The sequence below is a fragment of the Sus scrofa genome, chromosome 13, assembly GCF_000003025.6.
Source record: "Sus scrofa isolate TJ Tabasco breed Duroc chromosome 13, Sscrofa11.1, whole genome shotgun sequence".
NCBI lineage: Eukaryota > Metazoa > Chordata > Mammalia > Artiodactyla > Suidae > Sus > Sus scrofa.
Window position 1 is genome coordinate 22,282,167 of NC_010455.5, and position 20,897 is coordinate 22,303,063.

At 44.1% G+C, this 20,897-nt stretch overlaps 1 protein-coding gene across 3 annotated transcripts in view; it reads left to right on the top strand.

Annotated features, from left to right (window-relative positions):
- Window positions 16,331-20,897, top strand: part of ITGA9 (integrin subunit alpha 9) — a 357,221-nt gene continuing 352,654 nt past the window's right edge. For 2 of the 3 annotated variants that reach the window (XM_021071659.1, XM_021071660.1), the window contains exon 1: window positions 16,525-16,977. In XM_021071659.1, the coding sequence (XP_020927318.1) occupies window positions 16,793-16,977 (185 nt within the window). In that variant the 5' untranslated portion in view covers window positions 16,525-16,792. Of the gene's footprint in view, window positions 16,978-20,897 lie in introns of all 3 variants that reach the window. The other variant, XM_021071658.1, reaches the window with a different exon arrangement.

A 20,897-nucleotide genomic window follows, 5' to 3' on the forward strand; every position in this document is an offset into this window, starting at 1 on the left:
TCCCTCTTCATTTGGAGGGCAGACAGCTTTGTGTGCACTGCTCCTGGTTCAAGTCCCTGTTTCTAACAGTCTTTACTTTGATTAATGCTTTGGCCTTATGGATGTATCATCTTCTACGTGCACTTCTCGTTCTCTGTAGACAGTTGAAACAGTACAAAAGGATAGATAGATGGACGCAGAGATGACACATGGATCAGTGAGAACAGTCCACAATCTCAACTGTAACCATTACTACGGGATGTTTCAGGTAAACATCCTGAACTCTTTTTTGGGGGGAAGTTATTAATTTTATTTATTGCTTATTCATTTTCCATTTCATTGACTATCTCTGTATTATTTCTATTCTTCTCTTTTCTTTTTTAAAAATTAAAAATTGTTAATATAATTTTAAAGGTTACACTCCATTTGGTTATTAAAAAACATTGGCTGTATTCCTGTGTTGTAGAGCACATCCTTGAGCCTATCTTGCACCCACGAGTTTGTGCTTCCAACTTCCTCACTCAGACGTTTTTTTCCTTTCTTTTCTATTTTATTACAGGATATTGAATATAGTTCTCTGTGCTACACAGTGGACCTCGTTATTTATCCATTCTATATATAATCATTTGCATCTGCTAATCCCAAACTCCCAATCAAACCTCTCCTGTCTCTTTCTCCCATTTGGCCACCACAAGTATGTTCTTTATGCCTATGCGTCTGTTTTTTTAGAATAAACATTTTAATTCTTTTTTGTTTTTTTGTCTATTTGTCTTTTCTAGGGCTGCACCTGTGGCATATGGAGATTCCCAGGCTAGGGGTCTAATCAGATCTGTAGCTGCCAGCTTACGCCACAGCCAGAGCCATGCCAGATCTGAGCTGTGTCTGCAACCTACATCACGGCTCATGGCAACACTGGATCCTTAACCCACTGAGCAAAGCCAAGGATCGAACCTGCAACCTCTTGGTTCCTAGTTGGATTCATTAACCACTGAGCCATGATGGGAACTCCTGTGAGTCTGTTTTGTGGTTCATTTGTGTCATATTTTAGATTCCAGATGTAAGTGATATAATACAGTATTTGTCTTTCTGTTTTACTTCACTTAGCATGATAATCTCTAGTTGCATCCATGTTGCTATAAAGGGAATAATCTCATTCTTTTTTAGGGCTGAGTAATATTCCATTATATACATGTACCATATCTTCTTTATCCTTTCATCTGTCAACACTTAGGTTGTTTCCATGTCTTGGCCGTTGTGAACAATGCTGCTATGAACATAGGTGGTGCATGTATATTTCTGATTTGTGGTTTTCTCTATATATATGCCCAGGATTTGGATTGCTGATGCATATGGTAGTTGTATTTTTATTCTTTTAATGAAACTCCATACTGTTGTCCATAGTGACTGCACTATGTAGCAAATTTCCATTTCTCCACACCCCCTACAGCATTTGAAATTTGTAGAATTTTTAATGATGGCTGTTCTGAGCACTGTGAGGTGGTACCTCAGTGTATTTTTGATTTGCATTTTTCTAATAATTAGCAATGTCAAGCATCTTTTCAAGTGCCTATTGGCCATCTGTATGCCATTCAGACCTCTTTTTATGCACATGTATGGATATAAATGTGTGAAAACGTACATATGTCAGGTCATCCTGAGCATGACATTAAAGAACTTAGGGATTTCTCCTTTACAAACCGTGGGTATTTTTCCTTGTCAGTATATCAAGTTGTGCACCATCCTTTTGTAACAGGCTTGTGTGAGGTGCTGATTCAACCAAGTCATGGAGACAGTTTAGCCTAGATTGTGCACTGTTAAGAACCAAATTGTTTAGTTCTTTTAGGTTAACTCTAGAGAAGACCTATTAGTTAGTCCTAAAGATCTAGAGAGGATGAACTGACTTTATGGGGCTTACAGTTTTCAGGGGATTGGAACTACAAAGAGGTCATTTTTAGGGGAGGCAGTGTCTATGGAGATAGTCTATCTTCCTGCCTTGTTGCCGCTGAGGGAGGACTGAGGAAAGGATGCTTATTGGACTTTCCTCCTTCTAGTCTATGGAAGGGCCTGCAGTATAATTGGTCACACAATTCTAGGTGACTAAGAAGGGGAAGCTGATATCTTTTTCATTGGTTGTGCTGAGCTGCCAGCTTAGAGCTGAGGGTAGAGAAGGGATGGAAGTGAAATGGAAAAGGACATGGCCACTGGAGAAGGGTGACAATGGCCCCTCAGAGCTTCCCTTCCCTGAGAGTTATGGGCATCTCCGCCACACTGCCGGACCCAGGCTGCGGTGGCAGAAGCAGATGTCATATGAGTGAGATTCCCGGGAGAAAATTGTGTCATGGGGTCAAGGAGGAGCTCACAAAAGAGCTATGTGAGCGAGGCCACCATCTGGGTGACAATGGGGGGGGGGTGCAGCCAACTCTCACAAGGAATTAGCAGTGTCTTCAGGCCTCTTGGGATTGAATCCCATAGTAGCAAGGTCTACCAGTGTCTCCCCACACCTGGGTCTAGTCCACCGAGAGTGTGCAGACAAGCTACACGAGTGGTGATGACTAACACCATAAGGATAAACAAACAGCTTATTAATTTTATGTATTATTTAAATGCGGTTTCCATCATCCTGCTCAGGATGATCTGACATATGTCTATTTTCACACATCTATATGTATACATGTGCATAAAACTGCATCTGTGAAGAGGTATTCCTGTATTCAGTAATAGGCATCATGTATAATGCACAGTCTATTTTGATAAAATAATTATTCACTTAGAGGCTTTCTGGTTGAATTCAATCACTAGACAAATTGTAAGAACACACTGATTGAAGTAGATTAAGAAAGTGCCCTCGGAGGCTGGCATTCTCATGCAGTGCTTTGGGGAGTAAAACTGCCTTAACTTCATCACACAGCAATGTAGTGAGAACCATGACAATTAAAACGCCCATTCCTCTTGACTAAAGAATTCCACCTTTAGTAATTTATTTTACAAAAATGCTTGGCATGGAAACAAGATATGGGTACCAGAGGGTTCACAGCAGCACTCTTTTTTTTTTTAATGAAGTATAGTTTACAATATTGTGTTAGTTTCAGATGTACAGCATAGTGACTCAATTATTTTTTCTGATTATATTCCATTATAGGTTAATATAAGATATTGAATGTAATCAATCCTCTATGCTATAGAGTAAGTCCTTGTTGCTTATATATTTTGTGTATAGTATTTTGGTTTTTTTAATAATGATTTTTATTTTTTCCATTATAGTTGGTTTACAGTGCTCTGTCAATTTTCTACAGTATAGCAAAGTGACCCAGTCACACATACATATATATATTTTGTGTGTAGTATTTTGTATCTGTTAATCCCATACACCTAATTTGTCCCTCTTCCTTCCCTCTCCCCTTTGGTAAGGGTAAATTTGTTTTCTATATTTGTTAGTCTTTTTCTGTTTTGTATATAGATACATCTGTATTGTTTTTTGTTTTTGTTTTTTGTCTTCTCTAGGGCCACACCCGTGGCATATGGAGGTTCCCAGGCTAGGGGTCTAATTGGAGCTGTAGCCACTGGCCTACGCCACAGCCACAGCAACATGGGATCCGAGCTGAGTCTGCGACCTACACCGCAGCTCACGACAATGTCAGATCCTTAACCCCCTGATTGAGGCCAGGAATCGAACCCACAACCTCATGGTTCCTAGTCGGATTTGTTAACCACTGAGCTATGACGGAAACTCTGACATCTGTATTGTTTTTAGATTCCACATTCAAGTGATATCCTATGATATTTGTTTTTCTCTGGCTGACTTCACTTAATATGATTATCTCTAGGTCCATCTACATTGCTGCAAATGGCAATATTTAATTCCTTTTTTATGGCTGAGTAATATTCCACTGTATGGTGTGTATATACACATACACACCCCACATCTTTTTATCCATTTATCTCTTTTTGGGTATCTGGGTTGTTTCTGTGTCACAGCAGCATCATGTCTAATAATAGTCCACAAGGTCCACCAACTGTGGGGGAGGGAGGTTGTTCAATCAGTTACAATCCGTGCATAGGATGGTCACCCCTGCAGCTGTTAGAAAAATGAATCATGGGAGTTCCCATTGTGACTCAGAGGCTTAAGAACCCAACATAGTGTCTGTGAGGATGTGGGTTCAATCCTTGGCCTTGCTCACTGGATTAAGGATCTGGTATTGCCGTGAGCTGTGGTATAGGTTGCAAATGAGACTTGGATCCTGTGTTGCTGTGGCTGTGGTATAGGCCGGCAGCTGCAGCTCTGATTTGACCCCTGGCCTGGGACCTTCCATATGCTGTGGGTGTGGCCCTAAAAAGAAAAAAATTTAAAAAAAAAGAATAATAAGTCATGTCAATATGGAACATTTCTAGTACATTGGTAAGTTTCAGAAAGAGGCACATGACAATGTGTGGGATATTCTAAAGTAAAAATCCTTTTACTTAAATATCCATAGACTCTAGAAGCATTTGAAGACACTGGCTACAGGACTGTCTTTAGGAATAGGGGGATTGTAGGAAAGGAAAGGAGGGGAAGGGAGACTTGCTTTTCAGTATTTTAAAGGTTTGAAAAAGTTTAAAGGACCGAATAAATAATTCAAAGACATCCGAACAAATAAATAATAAATAAACAAGCAAAAAAAAAAAAAAAAGTCTTTCCCTGCCATAGTCTTCTGCCCTCCTACAAATGTTCTTGCTACAGCCGATCCTGGAGTAAAGCAAAGCAAAGATGCCAAGTAAGTTCTTTGATTTCATAGACTCTTGCCGAGATGGCAAAAGTTTTTTCTCTACACCAGACTGACCTCCCAATTCCAGAGCACCACGTTTATCCTGGCTTCTCTTTAAAGATTTGAAATAACATGAAACTTCTTAGTAGATTAAAGGGCTTCTCATCATGCTTAGGTTATTCAATGATTTAAAAATCAGTGAGGTTTTCTTTCTGACAATATAGTAAAATAAATGCTCAGTTATCTGGGACTCTTTCCTAGTACAAAACACTGAAAATTACTGCATAAAATAGAACAATGAATAATGGATTGCTAAACTGGCAAGAAGTAGATATTCAGAGGCCAGAAATAATGAAAACCATTCTAATCTAGGGGGGAAAGTGGGTGCTGATGCCAGCATTCACCTTGGGTAAATATGGATTTCAGTAGATCTCACAATGCAGGGGAGAGAAGACAAAGCCTGGGACCCAAGCCTGGATGTAGTCAGCTTCGCTACCCCAAACCAAGCTGAAGCCCTTTGAGGGGTGAACTAAGATAACACCTGTTCCACAGAGAGATATTGTAGGAAGTCTTTCCTGTCTTGGCTTCCTTGTCTATTGTAGGAGTGAAAAAAAAAAAAAAAAGCGAAAATTATCCTGTGAGAATACATAGCTTGTACTGTGCTACATGTGTAGCAGAAAAAAATCCAAGTCAGAAACCTAGAGTAGTGGTAAATCAGCAGTGCCCCAGGGCAAGGTGATAGCACAAATCATTTGTGGAGAAAGATAACTTAAGCAAATATAAATTTCTAAGGAACATGAACTTCACAACTAAATATTATACAATGAACAAGGAATCAAGCCACCATGAGCAAGAATAAGCCAAAACTACAAACTGCAGTGCAAACAGACTTATCAGACACAGAATATAAAGTGAACTGTTTAACTTACTTGAAGAAATTAAGGAAAATGTTGGAAGTATGTTAAACGAACAAGAAACTATCAAAAATGACAAGGCATGAAGTTCCCTGTGGCACAGTGGTTAAAGGACCTGGCATTACCACAGCTTGGTGCAGACCACACCCGTGACACAAGTTCCATCCCTGGCCCAGGAATTTCCACATGCCTCAAGTATGGCCAAGAAAAAAAAAAAAAGGCAGGTTTTTTTAAAAATTTATTTTAACAGCCACACCTGCAGCATATGGAGGTTCCCCAGCTAGGAATTGAATTTGAGCTGCAGCTTTGGCAACACCAGATCCTTTAACCTACTTTTACCCGCCAGAGATCAAACCCGCACCTCCACAGTCACCTGCCCCCTTGCAGTAAGATTCTTAATCCATTGTGCTACAGTGGCAATTCTGACGAAGACCTCACAGGCTTTTTTAGATTTAAAAGTATAATAGTGAAAATTACCAATTCAAAGGGCTAGTGAAACAACAGATCATACATAAATGAGTTGAGAAGTAGTGAACCAGAAAATAAAACTGAATTACTCAGAATGCAACCAAAAGAATGAGTGAAAATAATATTTACAGAGTATTTCCGGTATGCCATAGACTGTTGTGTTATATATTTTATCTTACTTAATCATCATTAGAAAACATGAGAGGTTGTTACTATCTATATTTTGCCTTCAATTCTCTGTGCCTTATTTTACCCATGTGCAAAGTGAGGATGGGGATGGGAGGGAAATTGATCATTCTGAAACAGAAAAAGTTCTGAAACCTGGAAGTTTCTCAAATAATTGGGTGGCAAAACCTCATGCAGATTGATATAATGCCATAGTGCTATATTAGTTTCTGGTTGTTGCTATAACAAATTACCACAAACCTAGAGGTTTAACACCGCACAAACTTACTACCTTACTCTTTGGAGTTCAAAAGTGAAACATAGGTCAGCAAGACTCTGCTCCCTGTGGAGCCTCTAGGGGAGAATCCATTTTCTTACTGCTTTTCCACCTCCTAAGGCTGCCTGCCTTCCTTGGTTGGTGACCTCATCATTCTGTCCTCTGTTTCTGTTGTCACATCTCCCTGGGCTCTGACTCTCCTGTCTCTTAGAAGGAGCTTGTTATTACCTTGGGCCCGTCTGCAGCATCCAGGGATCATTTCTTCATCTCTAGGTGCTGAACTATACCTACAAAGTCCCCTTTGCCACGTTAAGTTAAGATAGTCACAGGTCCTAGGGACTAGGACACAGACATCTTTCAGGGCCTTTATTCTGCTGATTACGAGAATGAATATTCACACGTTTTGTTGGTTAGTTCTGTTTTGTGTGCTGGGTGTAGAATAGAGGGTGATTATGCTGTATTCTAAACTGAAAAAACCTGAAATCAGGGACATAGCTGGCCCCCAGTTACAGACAAGGATTGAGAACCTGTAAGTGGTTAGGCCTTACCTTGCATGACTCCATGGTAACTGAGATCAAGTCTCAGACAGATGCCAGTGGATGGCTGTGTGGTTTAAATGAGGTAAATCCATCTGTAAGATGCTCAGTGCAGAGTTAGACATACAGTGAATGCATCTGCTTTGCTCCTGACTGCCCTGTCAGCTTTCAGTAGCACCTGCTCTGTGCAAAGTGTGTGTGTATGCCCAGCAGCTCTCTGCACACGTGGCACGTGTAGTCACTGCTGCAGACTAGACCTCCACTTATGCTCAGGCAGAGCCCAGAAAGGAGGGGGAACCCAGGAGGAATCATGTTTGTTGAGCTTCATGAGGGAGAAATTGGCATTTCCCAGTGGACACCAGGTGGAGGACACTCCAGGAGAAAAGATCTGAGGCAAAGGTAGGGCTCAAGCCAGGGCCTGAAAATACTCACCTCACTACCTTCTCAACTGGAAGAATGATATGTATTTTTGTTATCATTTGAGGATTTTTCTAATGGCAAATTATATTCTAAACCTGAAGATGACTGTGTCAAACAGCTTATACTAAGTGCTTAGATAGAAATGTACCTAGCTTTGACCTAGTTTGTAAGCATTTAGGAAATAATGAGAGGCAGACAAAATTTACAAATGTACAAGAAAAAAAATGTTGGTAGAGAAAGAAAGGGAAAACATAGACTAAGTCATCTTAAGACGTATTTATTTATTTGGTTTTTAGGGCTACACCTGAGGCATATGCAAGTTCCCAGGCTAGGGGTCAAATTGGAGCTGCAGCTGCCGGCCTACACCACAGCCACAGCAATGTGGGATCTGACCTATACCAGAGCTCAGGGCAACGCCAGATCCTTAATCCACTGATGGATGCCAGGGATGGAACCCACGTCCTCATGGATACTAATTGGGTTCATTACCCCAAGCCACAATGGGAACTCCAAGACGTTTTGTTTTCTATTTTATTTATTTATTTATGCCTTGCCCAGGGCATGCAGAAGTTCCTGGGCCAGAGACTGAACTTGAGCCACAGCAGTGACAATGCCAGATACTTAACTTCTAGGCCACCAGGGAACTCTTGAACAGTTTTTGAAGTCTTACGATAAACCAGTTGTTAATAAAATTTAAAAAAATAAACAAAAACCGGAATTCCCATCATGGCGCAGTAGAAACGAATCTGACTAGGAACCATGAGTTTGCAGGTTCAATACCTGGCCTCACTCGGTGGGTTAAGGATCTGGCGTTGCTGTGAGCTGTGGTGCAGGTCGCAGACGAGGCTCGGATCCTGCATTGCTGTGGCTGTGGTGCAGGCCGGCAGCTATAGCTCTGATCTGACCCCTGGCCTGGGAACCTCCATATGCTGCAAGTGCAGCTCTAAAAAGTAAATAAATAAATAAAACCCCAGTTGTTTCTGCTGGACTTTTAATCATTTCAGTGTTCCTCTGTACAGCGGGGTGGGAAGGCATGGTGAAGCCTTTACATCCTCCGCATTGTTACAGTAAGGATGGTCTTGATGGTTTTCTCTGACACTGAAAGGAAGTCAAATTGGTCTTAGGGAAACTGGTGAGAGATTCTAGGAAAGGCAAATGACAGGGAAGCTCATGGTACATGCGATTCCCTCTGCAACCACCAGGGTTAACAGAACACCTTCAGATAAGTTTTTGAAGTGAGAGAAGAAAGGGAAGGAGTGTGAATTGTTGTCATTTCACTTAGAAACTTGGATAAGAGGTTCAGTTTTTCAAAAAGCACACCCCATCATGCGTATCTGCTTTCTATATGGCCAGGTTTGAAATGTTTTGCCCCCCAGCTCGTCATTCTGGAAACTTAACACTTCAGATCAAGTCTCTGTAGGAAAGCTTATTCTAGCAACCAGGAAATTGAGCTCATGCTTGATGTCAGATTATATGAATAACTAATAAATGTTTAGTAATTTCCAGTTACAAAACGCTGTCCCAGAAGCCCATCAATAGCTTTTTTAGTTTCTTAGTGTCCCCCGTTTCATTGACTTACTGAGATAACACAGCTGGTCAGGTCAAGGATTTAAATCTTTGTCTAAAGCCAAATCCTGTGTTTTCCTAATATCATGGAAAGAACTATCACATGTTCAGGAACCCAAATCAGAGTTCTCAATCTCTCCTGTAGGACAGTGCTTCCCAAGCCTGGCTACTTAATACATCTCCTAAGAGGTTTGCACATTCCTGGTGGTCACCCCTAGAGATCCAGACCCAAAGTGGTATTTATCAGTCAACTTCCTTACTCCCTCCCTCCCTTGTGTTCTTGCCTGCCTGCCTGCTTGCTTTCTTTCTTTTTCTTTCTTTCTTTTTTTCTTTCTTTCTTTCTCTTTCGTTCTTTCTTTCTTTCTTTCTTTCTTTCTTTCTTTCTTTCTTTCTCTTTCTTTTCTTTTCTTTTCTTTTCTTTTCTTTTCTTTTCTTTTCTTTTCTTTCTCTCTTTCTCTCTCTCCTTCTTTCCTTCCTTCCTTTTTCTTTCTTCTGCCCTACGGCATATGGAGTTCCCCACCCAGGAAACAGATCTGAGCCAATCAGATCAGTTCCCTGCCCAGGAATCAGATCTGCAGTTGTGGCAGTGCCGGATCCTTAACCTACTCTGCCAGGCCGGGGATCAAACCTGCATCCCAGTGCTCCCAAGATGCCACTGATCCTGTTGAGCCACAGCAGGAACTCCCAAATCTATATTTTTAAATAAGTGGATCCTGATGTACAGCTAGTTGGCAGCCACTGTTTTGTTAAAGACTAGAGCTACAGTGTTCACCTGCTATCACTTTTAGTGTTTAGTTTATGGGGCTTAAAATCACTGTGTTTATTTCTTTTTCTTTTTAATTTTTTTTGGCCACACCCGCAGCATATGAAAGTTCCCAGGGCCAGGGATTGATCCCATGCCACAGCAATGACCCAAGCCATTATAGTGACAGCACTGGATCCTTAACCTGCTGAGCCTCAAGAGTACTCCTAAGATCAGTGTGTTTTACATCAGTGCTTCCTAACCTTTTTTAAACAAACTTATCTTTTAAGAAATTTTGAGGAGTTCTCATTGTGGCTCAGCATTAACAAACCCGACTAGTATCCATGAGGATTCAGTTTCAATCCCTGGCCTCACTCAGTGGGTCAAGGATCCGGCATTGCCGTGAGCTCTGGTGCAGGACACAGACGTGGCTCGATCTGGCATTGCTGTTGCTGTGGTGTAGGCTGGCAGCTGCAATTCCAATTCAACCCCTAGCCTGGGAACTTCCATATGCCATGAGTACAGTTATAAAAAGCAAAAAGGAAAAAGTTTTGGAATCAATGGATCTTGCCCTAACACACACACACACACACACACACACACACACACACACACACACACACACACTTTCTCTCTCACATACATTTTTAAGGTGATGTATTAGTTTTCTGTTGCTGCTATAACCAATTACTACACATTTAGTGGCTTAATACAGTACAGTTATTACCTTCTAGTTCTGGAGGTCAGAAATCTGACACAGGTCTCACTGAACCAGACCCGAGTTGCTCTAGGGCTGCATGTCCTTCTGAGGGCTCTGGGGAGAATCCATTTTTTGCCTTTTCCAGTTTATAGAAGCTTCCTGTATTCCTTGGGTCATGGGTCCTTTCCTCCTTCTTCAAAGCTAGCGTATCGTTATGCCTGTCAACACCATCACATCTCTTTCTCTGAGTACAGCCAGGAAGGGTACTCTGCTTTTAAGGATTCACATAATTATATGGGGCCCACCCAGATCATCCAGGAAGATCTTGCCATCTCAAGGTCCTTAAGCTTTTTTTTTTTTTTTTTCTTTTTTGGCTGCAGCGGTGGCATAAGGAAATACTTGGTCCAGGGATCAAATCCAAGCCACACATGCAGCCTCTACCATGGTTGGGGCAACACTTAACCCACTGTGCCAGGCTGGGGATTGAACTGGCAATGCCACAGAGACAAGCTGGATCTCTAACCCACTGCACTATCACAGACATTCCCTCAAGGTCCTTAATGTTAGTCACATCTGCAAAGTTCCTTTTGGCATGTAAGGTAACATGTTCACCGCTTCCAGGGATTAGGATGTGGGCTTTTTTTTATGAACAGATTTTATTTTTAAATTATTTTTTAATGATTTTGTTTCCATTATAGCTGGTTTACAGTGTTCTGTCAATTTTATACCATACAGCTTAGGTGACCCAGTCACACAATCATATATACATTCTTTTTTCTCACATTATCATGCTCCATCATAAGTGACTAGATATGTATAGTTCCCAGTCCTATACAGCAGGATCTCATTGTTTACCCATTCCAAAGGCAATAGTTTGCATTTATTAACTCCAAATTTCCAGTTCATCCCACTCCCTCCCCTTCCCCCTTGGCAACCACTAATCTGTTCTCCATGTCCATGAGTTTCTTTTCTGTGGAAAAATTCACTTGTGCCATTTATTAGATTCCAGATGTAAGTGATACCATATGGTATTTGTCTTTCTCTTTCTGACTTCACTTAGTATGAGAGTTTCTAGTTCCATCCATATTGCTGCAAATGGCATTATTTTGTTCTTTTTTTATGGCTGAGTAGTATTCCATTGTGTATATATACCAAGGATAGGGAGTTTCTTTTTTGTCTTTTTGCCTTTTCTAGGGCCACTCCCGTGGCATATGGAGGTTCCCAGGCTAGGGGTCCAGTCAAAGCTGTAGCCACTGGTCTACGCCAGAGCCACAGCAACTCGGAATCCAAGCTGCGTCTGCAGCCTACACCACAGCTCACAGCAATGCTGTATTCCCAACCCACTGAGCAAGGCCAGGGATGGAACCTGCAACCTCATGGTTCTTAGTTGGATTTGTTAACCACTGAGCCACAATGGGAACTCCTGACTTAAAAAAAAAAAAAAAAAAAAAAAAAAACCAGCACTTTATTTTGTTGAAGTATAGTGGATTTACAATCTTGTGTTAATTCCTGCTGTGCAGCAGAGTGACTCAGCTATACGTACGTGTATTCTTTTTCATATTCTTTTTTATGGTTTATGAAAGGATATTGAATATTGTTCCCTGTGCTATTCAGTAGAATCTTGTTTATTCATCCTATATGTGATAGCTTGCATTTGCTAATCCCAAACTTCCAATCCAACTCTCCAACCACAAGTCTGTTCTCTATGTCTGTGAGTCTGATTCTCTTTTGTTGCAAGATCATTTGTGTCATGTTTTAGATTGGATGGGGACATCGTGAGGTGTGGGGCATTATTCTGCCAATCACAGGGCAGACGGTGTGTTCGTGTGTCAGAAGCTTTGAAGCTACCGCAGAATGTGTTCACTGTGGGTTAGGAGTATCTGTTCTAGAAACTGTTCATTCTAGATGTTGAAATAGCAAGGAATTCAGTTTGGCTGCAAATAACAAAATTCTCAAAAGGAGTGAGTGGCTCCTGTAAGTTGATGTTTAAGTCTTGAGGAAAGTAGCCCAGGTCAGGTGTGGCAGCTTTAGGATGTGGGAGCCGAGGTCTCTGCAATTCTCCTGGCCTTTACTTCAAGGTAGCTTTCAGGATGGCTCCTGCATCTCCAGCCATGACCTCTGTCTGCGGTTCAAGCAAGAGAAAGAAGGGCACAGGGTAAAATTCTCAGGCCAAGTGAGTTAGCGCCCCTTAAAAAAATCTTCCCAAAGCACCCCCTACCCCAGTTATCTGCCCCCCCACCAATGAAATATGCTTTCATCTCATTGGGACACTAGTAAACATAACTTTATTTATTTTTTTTAAAGTAGGCACATTAATGCTCCAATTCTGGGCTCTGAAAGTAAGGAAAATGGGAAGTTTGGATATCAGGAAGACACTAGTAGTCAATCAGAAATTAGGGTTTTTTTCCCCTAAAAGTAGAACAGATCATTTTCACCCTCTTATAACCACAACTCAGAGAAAGTTAAAAAACTGCTTTAGGAGTTCCCGTCGTGGCGCAGTGGTTAACGAATCCGACTAGGAACCATGAGGTTGCGGGTTCGGTCCCTGGCCTTGCTCAGTGGGTTAAGGATCTGGCGTTGCCGTGAGCTGTGGTGTAGGTTGCAGACACGGCTCGGATCCAGCGTTGCTGTGGCTCTGGCGTAGGCCAATGGCTACAGCTCCGACTGGACCCCTAGCCTGGGAATCTCCATATGCCGCGGGAGCGGCCCAAGAAATAGCAAAAAGACAAAAAACAAACAAACAAAAAAAACTGCTTTAGATCTCCACCAAAGTGCCTCAACCTCTTATTAGACCTGCTTTTCTGCAAGCAGTTCATTCATGCAACAGTGTTTAGGCATCTGCCTACCCCGGGCCTGAGGGATACCAAGATAACTAAGGTACTCTTTTCTCCCTAGTCTTAACAGTCTATGGGAAGGAACAGAGAGTCAGAAAAATAAAACTTCCCACTGTCAGTGTTGAGAGAGATGTGTAAACACTGGTGTGGGAACTCAGAAGGGAAAGGTGCAGAGGAAATGGCACGGAAAGGGTGAGGTGGGAACTGGGCTGGAAGACTAGGATGGACTGGGTTTTGCTAGCTAGATAAAAGGGGTGGGGCATTCTGGGAAGAAAGAACAATATTGAGAAGGCACAGATGGGGGAAAATCTCTCCTGGACATGTTTAGGGAACAGCTAGATGCTGCATGTGGATGCATTGCAGGGTTTGGGGGCAGTGAAACAGGAAAGGTGCACACGATGCTACTGGTCATGGAGACACAGCCACCCCGCCCCTTTGAGTCATACTAAGGAGGTTTGGCCCCAACCGGTAGGAGATGGGAGCCAACAGGAGGCTTTAGCCATTATCCAAATCTCTGTTATAGGTGGAAGAGGTAGACAAGAGTAGAAAAACCACCATAATGTGGGCAAACTTCATAATAATAAAAGAGCCATCATAGTATGAATCTTATGTTTATATCAAAAAACAAAGCCCTAAATTATATGATTAAAAACTGACAGAACTACAATGAGAAACAAACCTACCATCATAGTGGAGATTTTAATACACCTCCTTGAATAAGTCATAGAATATGCCAACAAAATATCCATAGGAATAAATGAGCTTTGAACCACATGATTAACAAACTTGACGCAATTGACACATACAGAACAATACTTCCAACAGCGGTTTTGCATTCTTTACAAGTGCGTGTAAAAAATTCACCAACGTTGACCATATGGTGCGTCCTGAAACACATTTTGACACATTTCAAAGGATTTAAAAAGTACAGAATATGTTCTATGACCATAGTGGAATTAAATCAGGAACAAAAAGATTATTAGAAAATCCCCCACAACTTGGAAATGAAGCACCACCCTTCGAAATACCCCACGGGTCAAAGGGGAACTTAAAATTGCAATTAGAAAATATTTTGGACACATTAGAACTTGTGGGCTATAGCTCAAACAGGACTTAGAGGGAAATTTAGTGTGTTTACACACACATACGTATTACATATTTTAAAACGTATATATCAGAAAAGGATTAGAAAAATAGTAAGGCTAAAAATCGAAGCATCTATCTCAAGGAGCTAGAGAAAAGCATTGCAATTTAAATCCAAACAAAGTAGAAAGAATAATAAAGATCAAAAAATCAATAAATTGTTAAGATTAAAAAGTAAATGCAATACAGAAAAATAACACGAAAGTCAAAAGTGGGTTTTTTGAAAAATTAATAAAATTAACAACTCCTACAAAGACAGACCAAGAAATAAAGACCAAAACCACAAATTACAGGCATGAAAAAGCTGACATCACTGCAAATTCTGCACATATTAAAAAGGTAATGATTATGGTTAAATGGTCAAGGAAAGACATGGGCTTGAATTGAACACTACGCAGTACAGATGAGAATGAATGAATGGATTTGGAAGCTTGAGGAGGTAGAAAAAACAGGACTGGTTAGATTGGGTATGACAAGAAATAGGTGTAACACTTTGTGCTGAGCTCTCTTAGGTGACTGGGCAGCCATGGGGTTCCACTAGTGAGGCTGGGCAGCTGGGACAGAGAAAAAAGCTTGGGGAAATTGGACTAAAACCAACTTTTCCCAATTTAATTTTACTGCTTTTTTTTTTTTTGACTTGCTATTTAGAAAACAAACCGCCCCCCCAAAAAAACCAGAAAATAACAAGTGTTATGAAAATATAGAGAAATGGAAACTCTGCGCTCTTTGTGGGGATGTAAAATGGTGCAGTGACTGTGGAAAGCAGTATGGCAGTCTCAAAAAGTTAAACAACTACCATATGATCCAGGTATTCCACTTCTGGGCGTACACCCTGAAGAACTTGAAGGTATTTATCTGGAACAGGTAACTATACACCTATATTCATAGAAGTATTATTTACAATAGCCCCAAAGTGGAAACAAACCAAGTGTCAATCCACGGATCAATAAAGAAAATATAGTGTGTACATCAATGGAATATTATGTGGTCTTTAAAAGGAAAAGAAATTCTGGGAGTTCGCATTGAGGCTCAACAGAAACAAATCTGATTAGTATTCGTTAGGACGCAGGTTTGATCCCTTGCCTTGCACACTCGGTTAAGGATCTGGACATTGCCCTGAGCTGTGGCTTAGGCCAGTAGATACAGCTCGAATTTAACCCCTAGCCTGGGAACCTCCATATGCCACAGGTGTGGCCCTAAAAAAGATTAAACATAGAAAGAAAGAAAGGAAAAAAGAAAAGATTCTGATGCATGCTACAACAAGGATGGACCTTGAGGGCATTATGCTAAGTGGATTGCCAAGCACAAAAAGACAAATATTGTATGATTCCACCCGTGTGGGGGTACTCTGAGTAGTTGAATTCATACAATTTGTTGCCAAGGGCTAGGGGGAGGGAATAAATGAGGAGTTAATGTTTCATGAATATAGTTACAGTTTTGCAAGGTAATTCCTAGAGATTGGTGTCATGTCTGCACAACAATGTAAATGTACTTAATGCCACCACACTGTCCACTTAAAGATGGCTAAGATGGTAAATTTTACACACACCCCGACCCATCCACCCAAGCGGAGGTTTTGATTCAATAGGACCTGCTGACTGGCATTTCCAAGTTCTCAGGTGCTGCTGGTGGTGCAGGGATCACATGTACGCACCAGCTGCGAGGAAGCCAGGTGATGATCCCGTGAAGATGTCCTCTGCTCGCTCCCACGTGGCTATCATCGTTATTGGCATCAGCTGGCGTTTCTGGAGCGCTTGCGGGCTAAGGGTTATCTCAGAGCTGGGTGAAGAGACAGCGGATGGGCGGGGCTGGAGTATAAACTTCACCCGCCTTCACCGGTTCTCGGTTTGAGTGTGACACCTGGCAGGACTGCAGGGAGGTTTAGAATTGTCTAGGGACCAGGAAGGTGGGGCGACTGGACTTCTCTTCCGCTGCGGGCGGCGGCGGGAGGCTCGTGGCCCGCAGGGGGCGCTGCAGCGCCGTCCCGCCGCCGGCCGCCCAGGCCGCCCACCCCGCGGGCGCGCCTCTCTGCAGTCCAGCGCCGCCCGGGCCGGGACCGGCTCGCTCCGAGCGCTCACACTTCTCCGCCGGACAGAGGACGCCGCCCGCTCCGGGCCGCCCCTGTGCTCGCTTGCAGCGCCCGCTCAGCTCACGGCCCTCGGCCCGGCGCCGCGTCGCGCCCGCGTTCCCCCGCGGAGCTCCGGCCCCCGGGAGCTTCTCCGCCGTCGGCGGACCCTGAGGCCCCGCTGCCGGCACGCTCGGCGCCCTGCTCGCGGGGCACAGGGGAGGGCGGCGGCCGGCTGGGGATGGGCGGCCCGGCGGCGCGGAGGGGCGCCGGGCGGCTCTGCGCGCTGTTCCTGGCGCTGGTGGCCGCGGGGACTCCCGCGGGCGCATACAATCTCGACCCGCAGCGCCCGGTGCGCTTCCAGGGTCCCGCCGGGTCCTTCTTCGGCTACGCGGTGCTGGAACACTTCCACGACAACACGCGCTGGTGAGTGCCCTCCGGCCCCAGCCCGGACCCCGACCCCGGGCAGGCCTCAGACCCTCGGCTGCCGCCACCGCCTTTCCGGCCTCTCCACGCCGCCGTCCCGAGGGGGTGATTTAAATGTCTCTGTTGCGCGCAGCCGGGCTGCCAAGGGAAGGCGGGGAGAAGGGAGGACGCCGGTCCCGGTCCAGCGGACGCCGGAGCGGGCGCCCGAGTCGAGTCGGAGGGGATCGATCGGGCTCCTGCCCGGGTTTGAGAGCCGCCGGGGTTGCCCCCTCGCCTTCCCAACTAGACTTATCTTAACTCTCTGGGTCGTAGAGTAACTTGGTTCCTCCAGCATCCTGACTCCCCGGGCCGGGGAGACAGGACTCCTCGGTTTGGGGAACCCTTGGTGACACCCCATCCACCCCTTCCCGGCTTTGAGCCCCTCCTGCCGGCTGCGCAGGAAGTAGATAGAGTATCCCCGACATGCGAAATGCTAGGGGAGTGGGCTGGGTGTGCACGGAGGAGGCCTAGTGTGTTGTCGCCTATTCTCTTACCAGACCCTCTGTGGAAGCTGAGAGGGTCTGGGAGGCGGGGGGTGGGGGTGGGATGGTCCACGACCTCCCAGTAACTAGGCTCATGGGGCCAGTGGGTGATTTCTGGGGCAGCCTGGTCCTCATCTCACATGGGGCTGCTGACCAGGAGATAAGCGCTCAGTAGCGGTCACCGAGTCCAGTTGCCTCCTGAGTGACCCCCTCAGAATCCCAAGGGGTGGGCGCTCTTCCCATTAAGCACCGTCTGCTAAGGGAAACAGAGCTTGAGTGTCCAGGCCCAGAGGAGATGCCCCAGGGGAGGTTGATCACTCCTTGGACTTTTCTCCTGGACAAGAGTGAATGAAACAGCCATATGAGGCTCACCCCCCTCCTCAAAGCATTAGGGTGTGGAGAGTTCCCCAGTGCGGGTCCAGGTGAAAACTAGTCCTGGGCTGGTTTTATTGTGTGGTCACCACTGTGTGCATCCCTAGGGGTTGTAGGCTTGGAGGGGGAGGTCAGTCGTGTGTGCTCATGATGTAGTTCTGCTTAGAACTGGACAGAGGCTGATGGAAAAGGGAGGGATTGTAGTTTTGAGCCCTGGAGCATTCCTGGAAAAGCAAGGACTCGGTGACCAGCCAGCCCTTTACAATCATGCTGTTTAGGAGAGTTGCCTTCAAGAGAACCAGTTTTTAAAGTTGTTGTGTAGCTCTTTTCTGGTTTCCCATCTCCCTCCCTATCATTTATCCCAGTTGCTGTGTTCAAGGCCAACTGTCTTTTCCTGCACTTGCCAGATCCCCCTTTTAAAGCAAAGCAGGCCTTCACCTTTTCTATATCTCCCAGACTCAGAGTCCACTGTGGACTTTGGATTTGGTAGTGAATGAAGCCTGGGCAGGAGAAGTTAGAGACCACATCTCAGAATCCTAGGCTGGGCTCTGGGACTGTGTGACCTTGGCACAAAACACAAGTGGAGGAAGGCTGTCCAGAATAGAAGGGCCACTCTGGGCAGGGGGCAGTTGGGGAGGGCAGGCAGAGGTGCTGGAGCATGGTGTGGGATCTGCAGCTGCATGGCCTCCTGGGTCTTTGGGCTCTTTACGCTCCTACAGGGAAGAGAGGCATCAGGACCCTATTACCTGGATTTGGATGGGCTACAGGTGAAAGCTGCCCCAGCTCTGAAGAAGCTGGGGGAGTCCAGAGCAGATCTGGCCTGAAAAAAGAGTTCAGCCTGTTTTATTTTAAAAAGGGAATGGTAGGCTCTGTGGTGTAAATTATTTTGACCAGTGCAGGAAAAGACCCAGAATACAAGGCAGAGAGGGAGTGAGAATGGACAGTTGTGCGAGGGTGTAGCTTTGGTGTCAGTGAAGATGTGGGGCAGATATTTCACGGTTCCATGGGAGCCCATCACCGCCAGACTGCTGGTCTCAAAAGCACTCCCTCCGCTTCTGCTACTGAGTGGGCTGCTTTTTTTTTTTATTGAGTGCTTGTTTCTGTAGTTTTTCAAGTACCAACTAATCTCTACTGAAATTGTTTTATTATTTTTTAAAATTAAAGTGTAATTAATTTACAGTGTTGTGCCGATTTCTGCTCTACAGCAAAGTGGTACAGTCATAAATATTTTTTTCTTTTTCTTTTTTTAAATATAAACTTTCTTTTTTTGGCCATGCTTTTGCATGTGGAAGTTTCAGGGCCAGGGATTGAACCTGCGCCACAGCAGTGACAATGCCAGATACTTAACCTGCTCTGCCAGTTTACTGAAAACTCCTGAAATTGTTCTAAAGCAGCTTTTCTCTCCCCCCCGCCCGTCTTAGTTTCTGCTTATCCCCTTGACTTCTGTCCTCTTGCTATTTCTTCCGAGCATCTTCGCTATTCTTTTTCTCTCCTCTCCCTTCCCCCTCTCCCCCCTCAGCTTCTTGGTCTTGGACCTTGAACATTATTCTCTGCTGGTTATGCTGCCCAGTCTTGGTACACTGGGGCCTTTGAAGCAAGAGACTGACAGCATCTCCTATTTTCTCCTTTCTTTTCTTTATCGTCTAGATTTACTACAAGGCTAATGAAACTTCCACCAAAGGCCTCTCACTTGCATAAGCCCCTTACCAAGGCCCTGTGCCTAATTCTATACTCTTAATTTTGTATTAATTCAAAGTAGTAGCCCTGTATTTGTAGGATTCAGGCCCTGCGGAATCTGGATCTACTTTAGGTGTTCACCTTAGCTCTTAGCTCTAGGGTTGGTTGATTGACTTAATGACTCATTATGGGTCTCTTCCTTGGGCCCTGGATCTTTTAGCTTTGAGGGGCATGCAGGTTGTTTCCAATTACTCACAATTATAAACAGCGGCAGGGTAAACATCCTTCTAACGAAAGGCTTGCGGACATCCTTAATTATTTCCTTTGAATAAGTTCCTGGGCTTAGAATTGCTGGTTTAGAGAGGAGGAGGGTTTTTTTTTTTTAGAAGTTTATTGCATTAAATCTTTTTTTTTTTTTTGGCCATGCCCACGGCATGTGAAATGTGGAAGTTCCCGGGCCAGGACTGACCCCTCACAGCACAGTTGCAGCCTGTGCCCACAGCTGTGGCAATGCTGGATGCTTAACCTGCGGTGCCACAAGGGAACTTATGAGGAGGGGGGTTTTAAGGCATTTTCTCTGCATTTCCAAAGTGCCAATGGAGCTGAAGTGTGTACTTTAGAGAAATGTATTAACTTACTTAGGCGCTGGTGTTTTGGAGTAATTTACCAGAGGAGCTGCTCCAGTTCATTGGAAGAACATAGCCACCTCCATGAGAGGGACTCAAAAAGAGATCGCAGAGAGTCAAGTTGGGGGGTGGGAGGTAAGTGACAGACTTGCAGAGGACAAGTAATGAAACTCTGAAAGGAGAAGAAGGCAATGTTCACAAAGCCTTGTTTTGGTGTCTTTCTTCCTGAGCAGAAATTATTACTCTTTAGCTTCTTCATTTAATTTCAGTGGTTTAATAGGTTAATTTGTGCTAATTAAACAGCTTTTTACAGAGGGAAGAATAAGTTGTGTGCAGGGTAAAGGAGGGAGCCCAGGTACCACAGTCAGCGAGGGCTCTGCAAGGGACAGAGTTAAGGGCCCCTCAGGTGCACATCTCAGAGTGTCTGCATGTGCTGTCAGTAGGACTAGGACTTCTTCCCTCATCCCATAACTGAGCATTCCTATCAGCTCTTATTATTTGCTGCACGTGGAATTTCCTGGGACAGGGATCGAACCTGCTCCACTCAGTAGCCAGAGCCACAACAGTGACAATGCCAGAGCCTTAACCTGCTGAGCCACCAGGGATATCAGTTCTTTTTTAAACCAAAATTGTCACTGATAAGGGGCCATAGGTCTCTGTGTACTGAATGGGATGGCCTTGTTTTTCTGGGCACTGAGGACTGAGTCCTGCATCTGCTGTCATG